The sequence below is a fragment of the Amblyomma mixtum genome, chromosome 2 (genome assembly GCF_055824585.1).
Source record: "Amblyomma mixtum isolate Tamu chromosome 2, ASM5582458v1, whole genome shotgun sequence".
Classification (NCBI taxonomy): Eukaryota; Metazoa; Arthropoda; class Arachnida; order Ixodida; family Ixodidae; genus Amblyomma; species Amblyomma mixtum.
This window is the reverse complement of record NC_143013.1, coordinates 316,848,684-316,864,300: the sequence shown is the minus strand read 5'-3', so window position 1 is coordinate 316,864,300 and position 15,617 is coordinate 316,848,684. Positions and strand designations below refer to the sequence as shown.

The 15,617-nt window shown below is 47.2% G+C and overlaps 1 protein-coding gene across 1 annotated transcript in view; it reads left to right on the top strand.

Moving 5' to 3' along the window:
* Positions 1-13,352, top strand: part of LOC149365074 (carbonic anhydrase 1-like) — a 43,524-nt gene extending 30,172 nt beyond the window's left edge. The window contains exon 8 of the mRNA XM_089568782.1: positions 13,137-13,352. Coding sequence (XP_089424908.1) covers positions 13,137-13,352 — 216 coding nt within the window. The remainder of the gene's footprint in view (positions 1-13,136) is intronic.
* Positions 13,353-15,617: the final 2,265 nt, after the last annotated feature.

The window sequence follows — 15,617 nt, the reverse complement described above, 5'->3', positions numbered from 1 at the left end:
CTGCAAAGTGGCAAGAACCACTATCTGTTGCCTGCGCCTGTCTTTAACATGAACTGCACTAGCACCAATGAAGGTTTGTTTCCAACCTGTGAAGCAGCTCAAGGAGGCGAGATGCACGTGCACAGAGCGGCCATGTGAAACAGATGGATTGCAGTGCTGCCTGGGCACTGGGCCCATGAACGCAACGATGACGAGTGTTAAATCCTGAATGCACCCATTTCACTAAAGCGGTGGCCTTGTGGTAAAGCATCCGCATCACATTCGGGAGTTGCGGGGTTCCATTCCCAGTGCCGCCGGGTACCCACCGGTTTCTTTGATGGGTACAAGATTTCCCCTGGCCTGGTGCTCAGCGCATGTGGGCTGAGATGCGTGGTAAAAGGGTCTAGGCCACAGCTGCCTTGACGGATCAGAGATATGTTCCCCCTTCAAGCAACCCTAAATCCGCCTCGTGTGGTAGAAGCCCGACTTGTGGCCCTTTTCTCATGAATGTGACGAAGTTCTCTGCCTTTGACAAAGTTTGCTTTGTACCTGTCTTCAAGCCCACAGTGACGGGATCTGAAGGCGCAGGCTCCTTTCCCAAGCAATGCAACCCTAGGAAGCCGAGCACCAGGCCGGGGCATGACTTGCACCCATTTTGAGAAAACTGGTGGGTACCCAGCCGGCAGCAGGGGTTGAACCTACCACCTTCCAAAGCCGAGGCGGGTGCTCTGCCACGAGGCCACGGCCGCATCAACCACAAAATAATGCTAGCTAAGCTCAAGCACTGGGGTTTCTGCGGGCAGTTTCTTGGCATAATTCAGTCTTGAGTTCTCGATTGCAACAAGTAAAAATAAACAATGACTTATCTGATACTAGGCACATCGTTTCAGATGTACTGCAAGGTAGTATCTTGGGGCCATTGCTGTTTATTCTCTATGTTAACGACATTGTCTGTATTAGTAGACTTCCAATTTTCGTCATTTATGCTGACGACACCACTTTAGAGCTGCACAGTTGCCATATCTCGAAAAACAAGGCACAAAATGTTTGCAGTTGCTCCTAGAATGGTCTGAAAATAATTTATTAAATATAAACACTGCCAAAACGAAGGCTGTGCTTTTCAGGCCTTGTAATAAGTTGACAAATATGCCACCACTCTATTTAAGGATCGGTTAGTCACTTTATAGAAACAGTCCCTGCGGTAAAAAGCTTTGGTGCTATTTTTAATGAAAACTTGAACTGGAATGATCACATTGATGTGGTGGTGAACAAGCTTTCAAATGTTGTCGGTATTTTGTGTCGACTGAAATCTTTCATGCCGAAGATTAAGAAAATGTTGTACAGTGCGTTGTTTTCTTCTGTTGTAAATTATTGCTTTTTGGTATGGGGTGCCACGTCTTTTACGAATATTAACCGCTTGTATCTCCTTCAAAAGAAAGCTTTTCGAAATGTAATGAATGCTCCTCGGCTAGAACACTCCGAACCGATTTTCAATGAACTTAGACTTATACGTTTGCCACAGCTGTTTGAAACTTTACTTCTACGGCAGTATAAAGCCCGTGTTGACAAAACTAATTGTCCAACGCTAAAGCTGTCAGCCTTGCAATGCGGAAAACAAAAATACCCTACGTGAGTGACATTAAAATGGTATGTACCAAGGATACCAACAAATTATGGTTGTCAAATGTTGAGCTGCACTCTCCCATGGCATTTAAGTAAGGAGTCCAAAATGATTAACACCTAATACCAGATTTGTTATTTCTGTTTCTTTTGTTTTCCAAAAGTGCCATGTTATGTACGACTGCAATGCCTCTGTAGGGTGTGTCGGCCTCATCAAGCTTTTCCATTGGCTTTTTGTCGGCACACCCAACATCGTCATGATGTTAAATAAAATAATTCTGATTTCAAGTGTTTGTCAATGCAACTTTCAAGTCACCTCCAAAAGTAAATTATTGAGGTCGCTTAATTATTTTCATAAAGCAGTTAAAAGTATAATAATAATTGCAGTATAGGTATTTGGAAGAAATTCCTCACCAATATTAATTACGATGATTTTTATGCATCAACGCAGCATCATGAAGAGTGCTTCACTGTTCCAAGCTTTGTGCTCAGCGTTAGTATGCAATGACACACTACTTCATAGTGGTGCAAGTAGCTTCTTTATACAGTCATTGCTATATGGACATCAAATGCTCTCCTCGCTACTTTTGCTCTTCTGTGTTCACCTTCTCTGTCATTGGTCTCCTTGCCATGTCCGCTTCGTTTAACTAATTGAATGAAACCTTAAACGTGAATGGGCCTGTGTGGTAATGCAGCGGCAAAACCATTCTGTTGCACGAACCAGGATATAGGTTTGATTCCTGGTCTCACGTACATATTTGCATACATTTTTGCCCCCATCCTTTTTTGATATCTCTGTTGTCTGTGTTTCAGCAAATATTCCCTATCCCTTTTATTTCCGCTGGTCACAGCCCAGCCATAGCTTAAGATAGCACATATAGCAATTGCTTCTGCAGGCATACATATTTTCCTACACTTTGACAACAACAGACTTGACTCCATTTTAGGGTGTTACATTAGGGACTGGGATTGACAAGATATAGGACATTGCAGCACGCACAAAAGTGTGATGGGCAGAATATGGCGGCAATATGGTATGGCTATGATAGTGGTACGTACGGATTTCTCTTGCAGACTAAGTACGAAAATCCCAGTCTGCACATAATTTTAAAGCACACCGAACAACTCCAGGTGAGAACATTGAGAGCAGCATAAACTGCATTGACTCTCTAAGCGTGCTGAAAGCACTTCACTCCAAAAAATTCAGTAAAATTGTTATTAGAAGATACCAAGCACCATACAGCAACAGCCACAACACATGGAAAACAATAAAATTATGCTGAGTCCCGAGCCAAGTCAGCATATGCAGTAGCAAAAGAGCTGAAGGGAGTGCTGCATGAGCATATGACGAGAAACTAGAAAAAGTAAATATTCTGCATAGATTGCTTGAAGCTGGTGGATAGTAAGCTACAAAAGAAATAGCGGACCACTTCAGATAATGCAATCAACAATAAGGTACACCTGGTAAAGCAGAACCTCGGGCAAATCAAAGTCACGTCGAAACCAAAGAATGCTTTATTGAACTTATGCCACCTCACATCAGACGTATGCGCCTTACACATAACTTCAGGCCACCGTGGTGGCTCAGTGGCTATGGTGCTCGGCTGCTGACCCGAAAGACGCAGTTTCCATACTGGTCGCAGCGGTTGCATTTCGATGGAGGCTAAATTCTAGAGGCCCGTGTACTGTGCTATGTCAGTGCACGTTAAAGATCCCCAGGTGGTCGAAATTATTCCCGAGACCTCCACTACGGCGTCCCTCATAGCGTGAGTCGCTTTGGAATGTTAAACCCCATGAACCACAACCCACATAACTTCATGCTAATAAAACAAGGAAAACCTGTTTGTGAATTAAATGCAAAATTGGTTACGGTAAGACATATGTTTTTATGCAGAAAGCCCGAAGAAGTAAAAAAAAGCATTTTACAATTTCTACATAAAAGTATCTGTTTGAATCTTAATTTACTGTTAGCAATTGATTGCCACAGCAGATTTACAGTAAGTTAAGTTCCTAAAAGAAGGAAATATCATAAACAAACTGCAGCACATTAAAAGCTAATGGTCTCTGACCGCAGCAACCACTTTTCAACCCTGTGCTTGGCACATGGATAGCCTTAGTTTCTAATGCTCCATAAATCCAAAAACACACATGCTTAACACGAATCCAAGGTGCTGCGCTGCACCATGCCTCATTGCCTGCTCTGCACTGGCATGTTTCACCCCATAATTTCAATATATGCCAGTCAGGCTCTGCATACATTTAGAGTGTATGTGTCTGTTAAGAGATTTTTAATTAAAAAAAACACATACTCTGTGTGTGTGTGTGTACGTGAATAAACAGCTCTTGTCAGAGCTGCCTGTCGATGAGAGGGCACCGGGGTGAAAGCAGTTCGCTTTTGAACTGCGCGCTGAATATTAGGGAAGTTCTTCTTGCAGTTTTTTCAGTACACCGACAATGGTGCTGCAGAGTTTCGTTGCCATACATTGCAGATGTATGCGGTATTATTTGGTGGGTTTACAAGACTGTTAGGGAGTCACCACGAGCGTGTAGTATGCTTTTCAATAGAGAGTCTGCTATCATCTGTGTATGCAGGCTTCATGAGGTGGAAAACTGAGTGTAGTACTCCCAGAACAGTGCCTTCACTTCACTGCTGTGTGCAGCTGGGGCATCAGCACTTTAAACTGGGCAATTGTGCTCGTGCTCGGTGCCTCAGCTCTTGACAGCATAAAGAGAATGAGGCTAAGCAAACGAAAGTGTCATTCTTTTTTGGTGCTTTTGTTCATCTTCTTGGCCTCAACTTGCACTTACGGCGTCTCTCATAGCCTTAGTCGCTTTGGGACGTTAAACCCCATCAACAAACAAACAAACAAACAAACTTAGTGTTGCGTCAGCTCGCCACCTTGTTCGAGTCAGCAAGGTGACATCGATTTCACGGCACAGCAACCTGCCAGAGAGAAGCAAAACAAAAATTTAAGATCTCACTTACATTTTGTACCACCTCTATAAGAAAACTGTAGCTGTGCTCACCGTTGACGCCGGTTTTGTGGCCGCGATACTCGGCCGAAGAAATCTCGAGCCTTCGGGTGCTCCGGACGTGCGCGCCGGGTTTCGACAAGCGCGCCCAGCCAAGGAGCGCCGGCGGCTGGCGTAGAGATGGCGCTACGCACGCAGGCGATTTATATAGTGCATTGCTCGGAGTAAGCGTTCATGAAGAAAAATATTTTAATAGCGAAGCGTTTTAGTTTATACACTACACTGCATACTCGAAGAAACATAAGCGCGTAGTGCGTTTTGTTTTCTTACTATTTTTGTTTAGAGTGACGTAACCGGAACTTCCGCTGCTGCACTTTCGGGTGTTCGGAAAGACGCCGCTGCGGCCGTTCAAAGTTTTATTTTTCACGGCGCCCCCTCATGTCAAAACACTGAAACCAAGGCTGCAATCGAAAGAGCAGTTGTTGAGCTCGCTAGCTAGATGGCGGAGCACGTACACGACTCTCCAAAATGAGCTTTTTTGCGCGGGCGATTTGAATCGATTATATGCGATCGATGGCCTATGGCGCGCACAATCGGCTACTGGCTTTTAAATTTAACACATAGCACTAAGTTTCAGACCGCCACAGTTTTGCGAATGAAAGTGCCGAGAGCTACTTGTCGGCGGTTAGCAGCAGTTGCCGTACGCGCGGGAAAAATTTGAAGAAAAAACAGCCCGCTAGTCGCCGCAAGAGAAAGAAAGTTACATTCACAATTATTTCAATGAGCGGTACGTTCAATGCTTGGGATTATTGATGTTACAGAAGGAAGTTCCTAAATGAGAACTGCCCGGCAACCTCCTATGTGAAAGTGGAAAATTACAGTGGTACAGCTGCAAGGTAATGGTAGTATATAAAAAATACCGGAATGGAATTTAAGAAAACATCATAATACAAAAAAACAAGCATAAAGCAAAGTACAAAATGAAAATATTACGGGTAAGATACGCATGCAATACTTTAACCGAAACGTTAACATTATCAAAGGGTGTACAAAGCGAGGAAAAAATGCAGTAGTTAGCAAAAACCAGGGTAGAAAACAAGAAGACCTTAGTCAGTGGTGAAATTAATGTAAATTATGGTGTGATTTATTTCGGATGGCAATGAATTCCACCCCAAAATGGGTGAAAAGTATGCTGGTTGCTTTCCAGAATTAGAGTACACTTTTGCTAGTAGTAGGTTTAATTGCTCATCAGATTTAGTGCGTCATTGAAGAGTTTTGACGATTTTTTTCATGGGTGGCGCTGCAAGCAGCCGTCTCGAACAGACGCACGTTCGCATCGCTCCGACTCTTTCAAGCTTTTTGGCCCGGACGTTTTTGGGCTAGGCTCCCAAAAATGAATGGGCCACCGCCATCGTGTTCTTCGTCACCTGTGGACGACGGTTTCAACGCTTCCGCGTCAACGACTACCCCAGGAAACCATCCGGATGCATCGGATACGCCTACCGCCGAAGCCGCCAACATGGCTTCGCAGCAGCCTCGGCAAGACGCCGCGGTAACATCGCTTTGCAGCGGCACAGATAACGCAGCGGCCGAACCTGACGCCGTGCTCGGCGCCGACGAAAGCATGGCGGATGACGAAGCCATTCAAGTGGTTGCGACGATACCTGTCTCCAACCCATTCTCTGTTCTTTCCACGGAAAACAAGCCGGGAAGCGCCCCTTCCGAGGTAGGATCTTGCACTTTTCCGTTTTCGAAATTTGCCAAGCAACCTAGGATGGGGTCAGGCACCTCGCGGATGGCCCAAGAAAGCACTCGCTTTGAGAACAAACGACACGGCGTAAAACATGCCCACTCGCCGATAGCTATAAATGCTCGCTTCACGGATGCGCATTATCTATCGCTAGGCTGTGCCTCAGCGTCCATAGTCACCCCAATGGGCAGAATCGATCACTTGGCTGATAATGAACATACTGAAGAAGATGATTGGCAGCCTGTTAGGCGAAAGAACAAGGCCGCAGCCGCCGATCCAATCAGTGTTAAATACACTGTGATAATTAAGCTAACCTCACCTGGACAACTAGGGACACTCCCCGCACACTGGCTGCACGAAGCTGTTGCCAATGAGCTTCGAAAAATTCATTTTCACTCTGGCTTTCAAGTACGGCCTCTTGAACGCAGCAATCAGTTTGCTGTCGACATATCGCATATGCATGCCAGAGACCATCTAATTGGACTGCAGTCTCTCCTAATTTCTGGAAAGGAGACACCTATTCAAGCTTATGAAACCATACGCCCCGGCCAGATCCGTGGGGTCATTTATCGTGCCAACGGGTTAACAAGCGAACAGCTCATGGCAAACCTCACGTGCTACTCGTGCAGGATAATAAACGCCAGGCCTATGGGCAAGAACGGAGCAGCTCTAATCACGTTTGAGGGCTCCAGACTTCCCCGAAAAATTCATCTGTACAGCATACTCCTCCCGGTGACACCTTATCACCCGAAGTCTATCATATGCGAGACCTGTCACAAAATCGGACACAGGGCAATTTCGTGTCCACTAGTCGACCAACGTCGATGCTCGTACTGCGGTCGCCTTGCACATGGAAACCTCGAGGTTTGTCCGACGGAACCACTTTGCCGCAATTGCAGAGGTCCCCACGTAGCCACGGACCCAAAGTGCCCTGCTCGGCGGCAGGCCACAAAAACATTGAGGAATGGCATTTTCCGTCGTATCCGAGTATCGCGACGAAAAGAACGCAAACAACAAGCCGAGATTCTACGTGGTAACCAAACGGTGTCGACGTCGGTGCACAAGAGCCCTGTCAATACGCAGCAATCAGCCTCGGAGTCAGTTGTGCTTGTTAATCAGGACTTCCCTCCACTACAAAGTCAGCCGAAGCAGAAGACACGAGACAGCGAACATAAATCTAAACGGCAAGGCGCGCACAAGCCCTCCACACAATCTGAGAGCAATAGTGAAAGGAATGCCACCTCATCTCTAGCCGCAGTTTTTGAGCATACCGCGACGGCACCAAAGCAAGCGCGCATTCATCGGCTTTACGCCGAAACACTCCGTGATACGCAACGCGGCGCGCAAACGAATCTTGCAAAAGATAGTTCACGTGCGCTACACTTAGATGAAAACCAGCTCACGCGCATTATCGAACTGGTCACTGCCGAGGTGATCAAGCGTATGCTCCCACTCTTGGGAATGTCACAGGTTTCTCCGAATCAAGAGCCCGAAATTGGGCATACATCATCTTCACTCCCGCGTACCTTCCAGTTTAATAATGGCAGGAATTAGCGCGAAACCACATGACATTTTTGCTTCGGACTCTCCTATATGGTTCTTGCAATGGAACTGCCGGGGAATCCGTCGCAAACAAGCGGAACTTCAGAGGAGACTGTCCATCACGCCAACGCCTCCTATAGCTATCCTGCTTCAGGAGACTGGCCTTAATAACCCCAATTTAATAGGGTACAAACCTTACTGCACCCCTTCCATAGAGCACCGGCGTCCCGGGCCAGGATCGCGATCTGCGCCTCCAATGGCCAATGGGCAGGCATGCGTTCTTGTTCTGTCGCGCACGGCCCACACTGAACTAGATACTTCCGCGTGGTGCACGCAGACGCAGGAGGTAGCGGGAGTACGCCTTAGCTTAGATGGCGACCAACAAGCCTTAGTTTTTTCAATTTATGCGCGATCATTCGGTACTACGACATATCGAGTGGATATGTCTTTTGTAGAACACTTCTTAAGGATATATCCCCAGGATCGCGTTGTAGTTGGGGGTGATTTTAACGCCATGCACAGCAGCTGGGGATATCATCACTCAGATGCTAGGGGAAGGCACCTTTGGCAGCAAATTGTCAGAGCGAAACTGACCATAGCCAACGACCTCACGCTACCTACTCGCCTTGGCCAGCACAAAGGTCAACAAGACACTTCCCCAGACTTGACACTAGTGTCTCATCCCAGTGAGATCCTATGGTCGAGGGCTGATGATGTCATGGGCAGTGATCATTATCCCGTGGTGGTCTCATGGGCTCCTCGAGGGCGAAAGTCATTACAGCGGCAACAACGCCGTCGAATAGAGGAGCATGTCTCGTGGGACGATTTTCGTAGAATGCTCGGTACGGTGAACGTTCCCACAGGGTTAGACGAGCTCATTACTCAGATCAGCGATGCCAAGAAGAAAGCTACAACGAAGCTTTCAGTCAAGTTTGATGCCCCAAAGCCGGACTCCCACCTTTTGAGTCTGTGGAATCGTAGGCTTCGTGCTCTCAAGGCGTATCGCCGATCAGGCCGGACACCCCATCGGAGGCGTGCTCTCACTCGCATCAGTCAAGAAGTTGAGAAGTATACTCTGCAGCTCGCTCTCCAAGACTGGCAGCTGCTGTGCCACTCACTCAATGGAGCAGCTAACTTATCGAAGGCCTGGCACATCTTTCGAGCCATCCTTGGACGCAAGAAGCCAATTTCCCCTGCCCAATGCATGGCCTTGAAGTTGAATGTCTCCCCGGCGAAGTTAGCTATACAAGCAGGGAAGGTATTTTTTCCCCAACCTGAAAATGCAGGTGCCTTGCCTGCGGACCCCGTATCAGGTACATCAAACGATTACGACGTTCCCTTCACATTAGACGAACTGGAGGCAGCCCTGTATGACTCCAATCATAATAGCGCCCCAGGGCCGGATGATATACGCTACTCAACACTCCTGAACCTTCCCAAGTCACATAAAGTTGCCCTCTTGAAAGAGATGAACAAGTACTGGGCCAACGGTGATCTTCCTCTTGCCTGGAAGAAGTCAGTGGTAATACCGATTCCAAAACCTGGCAAGCCAAGTCGAACATTACAAGACCTCAGGCCAATATCGCTGACGTCCAACCTTTGTAAGGTCATGGAACGTATGGCTCTAAGAAGACTTGAATGGTACTTAGACAAGCACAACGTCCTGTCTCCTATGCAAGTAGGTTTTCGTCGAGGGCTCTGTGCCCAAGACATTCTCAGAAGGCTTTATAACGACGTTCTCGCATACCCTAGCAGCGCACAGCTCCGAGTGGTTGTTGGGGTAGACGTCAAAAAGGCGTTCGATTCCGTGCCCCACTCGACCATACTTCGCCGGCTACAGGAAGTGGGGATAGGCGGCAACCTCTACCGCTTCGTGAAAGCCTTTCTTGCAGAAAGAACTTTCTCAGTAATGGTTGGAGATACTCAGGGTGAATGGCAACGTAACCAAACAGGTGTTCCCCAAGGCGCTGTCATATCACCGGCTCTTTTTAACATTGCTATGTCAGGTCTCCCGCCAATGCTGTCGTCGATACCCGGTCTTAATTTTGCCGTGTATGCGGACGATATAACGTTGTGGACTAATTCAGGGTCCCCTGCAGAGCAAGAACTAGCCCTACAAACAGGCCTTATGCCGTCCATGAATACATCAAGAAGTGTGGAATGGAAACCTCTCCCGAAAAAACCGAGTTTGTGGTTGTCTTAAATGGTTCGCGAGTACGAGCCGAGGTCGAACGCAAACTTATCTCTCTTCATTTAGGGCACTCAGTTATCTGCCGGAAACCAACAATCCGTATACTCGGCATGCTTATTGACGAGGACGGAGGAGCCAAAAGCTGGCTTCGTAACACGATGCATAGCTGTCATCAGGCTTTACACCTTATGCGCCGCGTCTCTGCGCGTGGATGGGGAATCAAGGAGGTGGGGCTCCGTCAGATTACCCTGGCACTCATAACATCAAAAATCCTGTACGCATATTCGTACATGCGGCTTAACGCAACCCAACGCCTTCAGCTTGAGCGAATCAATCGCAAGGCGATGCGGCTGGTTACTGGTCTGCCGCAGTACTGCCCAGTAGTGAACCTACACGCTTGCAGCAAAATCAATGCCCTGCAGGATCTGGCAGAGCAGCAATCGCTAGCCCAGCGAGTCCGTCTCTCCACAACGGCGGCTGGCCGACAGATCCTGCGGGCATTAGGCTACAACGTTGACAACTTAGAGCCATTTTCGTCCGCTGCGCCGCCATGGGAACTGATCGACTTAGTAGACGGTATGCCATTACCAAAGAATATGAGTTCGGCTAATCCTCAAAGGCGCAAAGCTGCCGCCAAACGACACGAGAAGACATCATACAAGCTAGCCCAGGAAGGAGCCATCCAACTATACACAGACGCCGCTCAGTTTCAACACTGCGCCGCTATAGCTTGTCACGATTCTGTGTCAGATACCTCTGTAGTTCAACGGCTTTCCGAGGAACACACCGTCACCAATCTCGAACTCATTGCCATACGACTTGCCATTACTCGAATAGTAGAAAGGCAAGATCCGGCTCCTTGCACCTACCATGTCTACACAGATTCACAAGCAGCGTACACCGCCTGCCGCGCAGGGGGAGCTGACTATGCCGTTCTCAACACTATTCGAACAGAAGCCCGTCGCCTGCGAGAGGAGGGCTACACTGTCATTATCAAATGGATTCCTGCACACGAAGGAATCACTGGAAACGAAAAGGCACACCAGGCAGCGCGCGCAGCAGCTCTTTCCGCACCTTTGCCTGGATCCACATTCGTTTCCGCTTCCTGGCCCCCTAATGACGTTGCGCACCCGTCGTCGCCCCATATGGATAGGGCGGAGACATGGCATCGCGCACAACGCTATCGTCGCAGCATACTACAGCACTTGGCCAACCCTGAGCAACTATATCGCCGTCCACATAGCGCATTCCGGAGAGTGGAGGCAGTGCTCCTTCGCCGAGCCCAGACCGGCCAGCTTCTATCACCAGCGAAGTTGCATCTCATAAACCCGCGCTCATACCCGACTCCTCAGTGCCCGACGTGCCCTGCCAGAGGCACGGCCGAACATCTCCTGTGGAGCTGCCCTACCTTTGACGCAGTACGGGAGAGAGCACTCAAGTCCCTCGGCGGGCTTCGACCTGGAACCCTGCAGGAATGGGTCGATCCGCCATCGCACATCGGGCCATCAGACGCACTCCAGCTCTGGCGAACTTTTCTTTCCTACTTCAAGGAAGATGAAGGGCCAGGCCATCACTTCGCGGAGCCGACCTCGGGACGACACTACCTCGAGGAAGAAGCGGACACCGGTCCCCCACCCGCACTCCGACCTTCACCCCCACCCCCATCCTCACCCCCACCCTTAACCACTCCCCCACCCCAACCTCCATGAAGCACCTTAGTTCTGCCGCAAGGTATCGGCCTACTAAATGCAGAAATAAAGACGTTAAAAAAAAAGAGTTTTGACGATTCAAAGCCGTTAAGAACAATGCGATTATTACGTGCACAAAAGATAAGTGATGCCAACCTGAGATGAAGCTGTTATAGCAGTGTTGGAATGGTTAGTTTGCAATAAATATCCAGGACGCCGCGCTTTTATTCAGTTGCCGCCCGAACCCACTGGCGCTTATCTTGGAACCAAGCACAACGCGAAGCTCTGTCTTGGGCAGCCCGAAAGGCGCGAAGCGAGGGATGTTTTTTACAAAGCAAGGATGACAGCGCTGTAATCGAGGCGCATCCGGGCGCACGAAGCACGCTGTCACGTGGCATTTTTTAAACTCTGCGAGCTTTGGTTTTTCCCGAATACACACGGCCACGCTAAGTCTACCTCGTAGGAAGTGCCTGGGTTGGACAATGTTTGTGGAGCTCCACAACTTTCCCATTGACGTCTGAATGTTTCAGACTATATTTAAAAAGTTAATTTATTTATCTCGACTAATTATTCAAATAGGACGGGCGAAAAAAATGGTACTGTAACTTTAAATAAACCCTGACAACATACACACGGTTTCAGTCCTGAAGAACGCTTACATTTTTTTATCAATCTTGGTCCAAGTTAGCTTGGACGCCCTGTATATTGCCACGAAGAATAGCCGTTTCAGACGCCGATCGCCATTTGTATTTAAACGACATTTTCGTCTGCTTAAATAATCTATGCAGACGGCAAGAACGCCAATTAACTTTACATGCTAACAAAAATGCCAACTTTTAATTTTCTGAAGGCAAGTACAATATTTTGTACAAACTGTAGCGATAGCTGCAAACTAAGTCGGAAACAGTGGGATTACTGAGATAAGAGCTGAAAAGATCGAGGGGTTAATTTTTTTTTTCAAGTTCTGATACTAAGGTCAGAATATTATTACCTTTCTCAAAAATCCTTCCACATTGCATACCGAAGCGTACGCTGCAAAGCAAGTAGTTCCTATGAACACAGTTCATTTCTGCTGTCTTGCATCACCGCTCAGCTTTTAAATCGGTAATAAGGGAGTGATTACTCATTAGAATGCAATTAAGCTCAGCCAAACGGCCAGTGCCATGCGGTGGTGCTGGGTTCGATCCCCGAACCACGACGAAGTTTTCTTCAGTTGCGAAGTTTCTCAGACAGCTGCATAACCTTCCTTTGTAACCATGTGTCTGAACTTGGGTAGTTGTGATGAGTAATTACTCTCGCATTGCAACTTTGCTCCACCTTGGGGGATTCCCCTGAATTCATTTGGGCAAGCATTAAACTCTGCTGCCCGTCTTGCGCGCACATGTCTGTGCAGCTAACCAAGCTGAGGAACAATCTGTACACCAACACCGGTGGATGCAAGTACAGGATCGCTGGAAACCTCCGCCAGCTGCAGCCCCTGGGAACCCGAGTGGTTTACCGTTCGTTCAAGTTCACCGGTTCCGCTGCCACCCCAAGGGCAGAATATAGACTGTTGGTAGCCACCGCTGGAGGGGTTCTTACCTACGCAGCCGTTGGGTGCGGCCGCTAGCTTCTGACCTGGTATCAAGCTCCATCGCCACAAATGCGTGGAGATAGCCTCAAGACGGCTGCGTGGCCGAGCCTTCATTCGCGTTTATGAAATAGTGTAATAAACGTACATGCGAAATAACACGCTCCTAAAACAGAGCAGGCTTCATTCTATTAAGGCGAGAGCCTTTAATGGCTCATACTGTCGTTTGTTAACAAAGCATGTCACACGCGTTTGACTCGGGAACTGAATAAGATAGAAGAAAACAAATGGTTGCTTCAGATAGAGGAGGAAAAAGTGAACCTAGAAGCCAAGTTTGATGACCGTAGATTAATTAGTTAATTACAGGCAAAAATGTCGAAATTGCGTCGAAATAGCGCAGATGTTGATATAGCCACGGGAACGATGGGACGCCACGTCCACCGAAAGTCGTCACGGCATAGTGAAAATTATCACAGAATGGTCGGAAACACGTCGGATTTGTGTGAAATTAGATGGAACAATATGTAATTAAGCGTAATTAACACTTAAGATCCGCGAAAGATGTATAATTTGGGTATCGATATAGCCACGGGAACAGTGTGACGTCACATCCACCGGAAGTCGTCACGGCATAGTGTTTTCGGCTTTTGCCTCAATACTTTCGTTGCCAAAGTGTCCAATTTTTTTTTTGCTTGAGCAGCATGAAGCGCAGGACTGCCGTGATGTCCTGCCGCAGCTGAGGCTAATAAGCCGCACTTAAGGAGGTGATATGTGATAGGTACTTTACAGGGTGTTTCGCCTAAGACTTTCTGCAATTTTTAAAAATAAGCTATTTGTATTAGATGCGCGCTTTTTCTGGCATAGCATTGTCAGTTGTGTAGTACATCATAATGCAGCTAAGACGTGCTAACTATCAGTCTTGTTAACCAATATTTAATAGTTAACTTTTAAACTATTACCGTTGGGCTCCTTAATTATTTAGAGGCATGCAGCCCACCGTAAGTAATGTCCATATCCGTTTTTAGAATTTCGAGAACGCGATTATCCTCGGCGCTGTGGCCCAACAAATTTCGCCTACATCGCGCCAAAATACATGCGGTTTGAGAAGCTTGCAGGCAAAGCAACCTCTCCAGTGCACGTAACTCGTCGAAATAGCCAAAATTTGTTGGGCCACAGCGCCGAGGATAATCGCGTTCTCGAAATTTTAAAAACGGATATGGACATCACTTACGGTGGGCTACATGCCTCTCAATAATTAAGGAGCCCAACGGTAATAGTTTAAAAGTTAACTATTAAATATTGGTTAACAAGCCTGATAGTTAGCACGTCTTAGCTGCATTATGATGTACTACACCACTGACAATGCTATGCCAGAAAAAGCGCGCATCTAATTCAAATAGCTTATTTTTAAAAATTGCAGAAAGTCTTAGGTGAAACACCCTGTATACAGAAAACCGTGACCACACTCTTAGATGAGTCATGCCGAACAAGCATCCGATACTGGTAAGTGTGCTGCTGTATTCCAAAGCGCACAAGACAGATGAGGCGACAGTTTGGTCGCTGCAGAATGTGCGCCATGAATTTCATTGGACTCTGCTACACAATTAAAAATGCTAAATAAGGCCACAGCATAATCCCGGAATAGTCATGGCCCTTTGTTACTAATACACATCTGGTTTAACCCGAGTATTGCACTTCGTGGAAGATTTCTTAATGATCGAGATAAACCCTATTTCTACTCGAAAATGCGGCTTCTAGAGTACTTTGTTTTCCAGTACATAAAGTTGAAGCATCCACACGAATAATTAGTTGATTTCTTGTGCTTATTCCGAATGAGCTTTTTCAAAATAGTTTATCATTTTAAAGTGCCTTAAACTTGTGCTACTCATTACGCAGCTTAATTTGAGGGTCAATAAGAAAACTGCGTCTTAGAAGAGAAAGGCTGAAACACGGGTAGTGGTCGGACGTCCTGTTGGCGTCACTGTATCAAGCGCTGCCCGTGTGAACGACATCCTGCTCCTCTTCATGTTGAATGGATGTTTTTACAGCGTGCAAACAACGGAAATCAGGCCTTGCACGGACGCAGAATCGATGCTCAGGAGGTGGTGAAGCACGCGACGAAATAATTGCAGAGAGAAGTAGTTTTTCATCGGGTAGTATTTTTTTGCGCAACTTTCCGGGTTACATTGTTTAAATATGAGAGGAAGAAAACCGCAGGACGTTCACGAGTGTGCATTGCGAATGTTTGAGCATCCGCTGTGGTATATCAAGCGAAGTAGCGCAATGGCACGAGGCCTAGAATAG